At 63.3% G+C, this 4824-nt stretch overlaps 1 protein-coding gene across 1 annotated transcript; it reads right to left on the bottom strand.

The window, feature by feature from the left end:
* Positions 1-2542: 2542 nt before the first annotated feature.
* Positions 2543-4136, bottom strand: LOC142830975 (putative protein BRICK1). The gene is made up of 3 exons (XM_075939577.2): positions 3887-4136; positions 3330-3412; positions 2543-3212 (listed from the first exon to the last, which is right to left on the bottom strand). Exons 1-3 carry the CDS (start codon positions 4002-4004, stop codon positions 3186-3188), a joined length of 228 nt encoding a protein of 75 aa, XP_075795692.1. The 5' UTR covers positions 4005-4136; the 3' UTR covers positions 2543-3185.
* Between the last annotated feature and the right edge of the window lie 688 nt (positions 4137-4824).

Below are 4824 nucleotides of genomic sequence, written 5' to 3'. Positions count from 1 at the left end.
CTGAGCCACTGACGTGTGTTCCACCATGGCAGCTGCCGGCTTCCTTCCCCCCCCTCCCCCCCAAACCCCTTGGGGCCTCTGCTTGAAGCTGGCTGGCAGGGCCTGGGCTGGGCTGCAGGGGCAGAGAGCACTATGGGGCATGGCTCCACTCGCAGCAGAAGCAGAACGGGGAGGGGGGGAGGAGTGGAGAAGCTATGGCAGGGGCACTCCCACATTTCCCCACTTCCCGGGGGCCAGCTGGGCAGTGCCCGGGTGCTGGCCAGAGGGAAGGCCAGGGATGTAAGACAGTCCGGCCAGGGAGCAGGCTGGGGGGACATGGAGGTGAAATGCTGAGGGGGCAGGTGCTAGGTTACTGGAGTGGGTCTGGCAGAGGGGCAGCAGGCCTGATGCTGCAGCTTGCTAGCTTGCCCCCCAGGACCAGGCCCTGGCCCTTGCAGGAATTGAAATGGCCTCTGCTGGCCAGGAATCAGGGGGCCCAGCTCACAGGCAGCCCCCAGCCTTGGAGGAGGCGGGACGGACTCGGCCCCACGTTTTGAGCTGGATGGGGCTGGATTAGGTTGGCCCAGTGCTGGGAAAGCAAGCCGCTCAGCCAGCGTGTCCCCTCCCCGCCGCCTGCACTCAGCAGCAGCTGCCTCCCTCCCCACCCTGCCCGGGGAGCGTTTGGCTGCGCGGTAGAGGCAGAACTGAGTCCTTCTTGCTCTTCTGGGGGTAGCCCCTGGCTGTTCCCTCCCTGCCTCTGGCTTCCCCCCCCCCCCCAGCACAGTTGCCTGCCAGTCACCCAAAAGGGCTGGGAGGGAGAGCAGCAGGTAAATGTGGGGCCCAGGGTGGGGACAGCTGGGGGGGGGGGGACTCCAGGTGCCTCTGGGGCTGTGGCACTGCTCAGCATGGCTGTGAACCACCACAGCTCCTAGGAACACATGGCCAAAGCCCCTTGCCCAGGGATGCCAGGGGAGCTGGCCAGGGCAGAAGTGACACAACTTGCGCCGTGGGGGTTGGGCAGCAAGTGGCACTAGTGGAACTGGGCTGTTGGCATCCCTGGCGCCACCTCCCTAGAGGGCTCCAGGAGTGGGCGCCAGCCTGCTGGGCATGCAGCCGTAGCTGCTGTGAGTTCAGAACAACGGCAGCACCTGCAAGAAACGTCAATTACTCACCTGCCAGCCCAGCCCCACCAGCACCCCCACTCCCAGCCCCCAGGGCGTCTGTCCTCCAGCTCCAAACCGGGTCGGGGTTCCCCGTGGCAATGAAGGGAAGAGCAGAGAATCACCGTGCGCTAGAACCAGCCGGGGCCTCCAGTCCAGTCCCTGCCCTCATGGCAGGACCCAAGTCATCCCTCCCAGATGCTTTAGTGCACCAGTCAGCGGCGCCCCTTGGAGCACTGGAGATCGGCCATTTAAGAGTAGGTTAGATAAGCAACTCAAAATCTGCCCCCGTCTGATGGGAGCAGTTGGGTTTCCCTACAGGGACCGCGGGAGCTCTCTGACCCCAACACATCCCCAGGGCAGAGTGCTCTCAGCCTGGCTTCCTCCCGAGCCTGTGGATGGCAGATCAGACACCTGCCTGTCTCCTCTTAAGGGAATTCAGTTTCCAATTGTCTGTCTTTACTGCACTTATTTGGATTTCCTGTCCCCTTTTCCACCCCTGTGCCTCACAGCAGGTGACAGGCTGGGGCGGGAGACTCAGGAGCAGACCCCTTAGCCAGCGGATGTTAAGCTTGTGGAACTGCACAGAGCATCATCCCAGCGAGTCCCAAGGGGAACAGGGCCAGGAGACAGTTGGGCTACGTCTCAACTACATCCCTTTTTCTATTGCAATTGCTAATGAAGAAGGGATTTAAATCTCCCCCACTTCATTAGCATAAAAATGGCTGCTGCTTTTTTTCGGCACGGAGCTTTGCCAGAGAAAAGCACCAGTCTAGACACTGATCTTGCGGAAAATAAAGCCTTTTCCGAAAGATCCCTTATTTCATAGAGGGATAAGGGATCTTTCAGAAAAGGCTTTATTTTCCGCAAGATCAGCGTCTAGCTGCAGGCCAGCTTTAGTGGCTGGGTAGACCGGGTCCGGCCCACAGGTCATATTTTGCCCAGGCCCGGCTTAGACGCACCGTGAGAGAAACCATCCCCCTGGAGTGGTCATGTTCCTAGTTTTGGAATTCAGTTTTCTTTAAAATCCATCGCTTTCTAGCCCCACTTGTTGACGTGACCAGTCAGCCCCCAAGGGTCAGAAACCAGTGGCCATGACATGCTCATGCCTTTCAGATGGGATCCACAGACCCATGGCAGCGCTGGCTGCAGAGAGCCAGACAGCATCTCAGCGGGGTGAGAACACACCCATGTGCAGCACAGCAGCACCATTCAATTCTTTTGGGGGGTAATGGTGGTAGGAGCAAAGCCCACGGGGGTGGGAAGAGGAGAACAGAGGCAACTGTGCCTGTTACAGTAACATTGTGATTCCCCATGCCCATCTGCCCTCCATGGCCACGCTCCTGCTCCCGCCCCCTGGCAATCCAGACGTGCACTCCAGCTAGAGATCAGCTCAGACCCCGTCAGCAGAGACAGTTTATTGTGGCAACACAACCGGGAGACACCCCCCATGTGACACTACACAATACAAAAGACATAGAAAACTCTGAAACCCACCCTGCCCAGAGAGCTGATCTTGGCACATTACCTATCTCCCTGCCCCATCCAGACACTGCACATCTACTGCTCTGCTCCCGGGCTGGAAGGAGGGAGGCGCTTGATGTTTTTGCTTAAGAGACACAAGTTGCAGCGCTTGCTAAAGGAACCGAAACCATCGGCGGGGTGGCTCCCAAACATCAGGCCTTCAGCCGGTCAGCTCCAAGAGAGGTTTTCTTCCCAGAAAGAGACCTGTGGCCAGCGAGATGCTGCAGTTACAAAGTGCAGGAGGAGTTCTACATGCATAGCGGGGAATGAGAGAGAGGTTAAGGGGCTGAGGAGTTAACTGGTGCACGAATCTGGCTAAAATTACTGCATTCAACGTGCTCGTTGGCATGTTATCAACTCTCTCTGGAGTCGCCCTGGAGCCACGCGCCCAAGGCAGGGCTACCGGGGCAGAAACAAGCCACAGTCCCGCCAATGGCAGAAAGTAAGAAATCAGATCCCGGCAGTCGGCTGCGGCGCAGCAGCCCGGTCTTCTCCGGGTCGGCTCCCCACCGGCGTCTGCAGCTAGGTCAGTGTTTCGCCCTTCGTCACCTGCAAAGGAGAGCACAGCCTGCTCAGCGAGGGGCCGGGGAAGGGAACGAGGAGCCCGCAGGCCAGGCTCCTCCCGGGCCGGCGTCCCCCTTCCCGGGCTCCCGGCCCCGCCCTCACCCGGGCCTCGATGTACTCGATGCGTCGCTCCAGCGCCGTCAGCTTCTCGTTGAGGGTGGCGAGGCGGGAGCGGCAGGACATGTCTGCGGGAGAAGGGGCCGTTAGAGCGGGGGCGGGGCCGCGAGGAGGGCCGGTGTGGGAGGGCCGGGGGAGGGGCGGGGCCGTGGGGGCGGGGCCGGAAAGGCCGGAAGTGCCGGGGGAGGGGCCGGGCGGGAGAGGGCGCGGGGGCGGGGCCAGGAGGGGCCGCGGGGGCGGGGCCAGGAGGGGCGGAGAGGGGGGGGGCGGGGCCAGGAGGGGCCGCGGGGGCGGGGCCAGGAGGGCCGGGGTGGGGGCGGGGCTGGGAGGGCCGGGGGGGGCGGGGCAGGGCCGTGGGGGCGGGGCCGGAAGGGCCGGAAGTGCCGGGGGAGGGACCGGAGGGGACCAGAAGTGCTGGGGGAGGGGCCGGGCCGGGGCCGGAGAGGCTGGGCCGCAGGGGCGGGGCCGGAGAGGGGGCGGGGCGGGGCCAGGAGGGGCCGCGGCCAGGAGGGCCGGGGAGGGCGCGGGGGCGGGGCACGCACCGAAGGAGTTGAGGAAGTCCGCGATCTTCTTGATGGAGCTGGTGATCACCTCGATGTACTCGCGGTTGGCCCAGTCCTGGTGGATCTCGCGCTGCACCGGGTCCTCCTGCAGCGACATGGCGGCCGCCCCGCACTGCGCCTGCGCGGGAGAACGGCCCCGCCCCCCCCGCCGACCCGAAGCACAAGGCAACAGCAACGCGCGCGCGCAGCGCCCCCGCTCTCCCGTTGCTATGAGACACCCCCCCCCGCCCAGTACTGAGTCCTGTCCCGCCTCGCCCCAAGTGCGCAGGCGCAAGAACTCCAGCAAACTCAGGAGACATAAAACGTAAATAGCTCCCGGGCTTTTATAGCTCTGTTTCCCAGCAGCCTTTGCGTCAACGGCGATGATTGGCTCCGTTGGCGGCCGCGCGCGCACTCCCTCTCGCACGAAAGGGAAGACTGAGGGGAGCGACGCTGAGGGCGGCTCCTGCTGCGTTGTGAGTGCGCCGAGCGGGGGGGGGGGGCACAGCGGGGAGAGCCCCAGGAGCGAGTCCAGCCCCCTGCCCCAGGCGGGCCCAACCCCATAGCTCAGCCCGGCCAGGGCCTGTCCAGCGGGACTCCCCCCGCCCCGGGAGCCCAGCCCGGCGCTGCCCCCCCGCCTAGGGAACTAGTCCCAGCGATCTAGCTGTGGGAGGGAAGGCGTGTGGCTCTCGGATACCACAGAGCAGGGAAACATCTCGCGTTTAGGTTTTTTAACAGCCAAGACTGACACAAATCTTTCCCCTCCTCAGTTGCTCTGGCTGCCCCCGTCTCTCTCCCAGCCTGTGTATCGTCAGCGCCCCTCTCCTGTTTGATTTCTTAACACATTTATGCGCCTCCCAGTCCTACCAGTTTTCCGAGCTATAATGTTCAGGAGCTGCCGGGGGTAGCCGAGTGAGTCTATAAAGCGCTGCCAGACC

The sequence above is a fragment of the Pelodiscus sinensis genome, chromosome 11 (genome assembly GCF_052426305.1).
Source record: "Pelodiscus sinensis isolate ZL-2025 chromosome 11, ASM5242630v1, whole genome shotgun sequence".
Classification (NCBI taxonomy): domain Eukaryota; kingdom Metazoa; phylum Chordata; order Testudines; family Trionychidae; genus Pelodiscus; species Pelodiscus sinensis.
Note: the sequence above shows the minus strand (reverse complement) of the source record. Positions and strands in the feature narration are given on the sequence as shown.

What these genes read in the sequence shown, in the direction of transcription:
- LOC142830975 (XM_075939577.2), bottom strand. Translation starts at nt 4,004, where the DNA reads ATGTCGCTGCAGGAGGACCCGGTGCAGCGCGAGATCCACCAGGACTGG. An exon ending in GGACTTCCTCAACTCCTTCG is followed by an intron (nt 3,413 to 3,886) that starts GTGCGTGCCCCG and finishes CTTCTCCCGCAG; the next exon opens with ACATGTCCTGCCGCTCCCGC. An exon ending in TCGAGTACATCGAGGCCCGG is followed by an intron (nt 3,213 to 3,329) that starts GTGAGGGCGGGG and finishes TCTCCTTTGCAG; the next exon opens with GTGACGAAGGGCGAAACACT.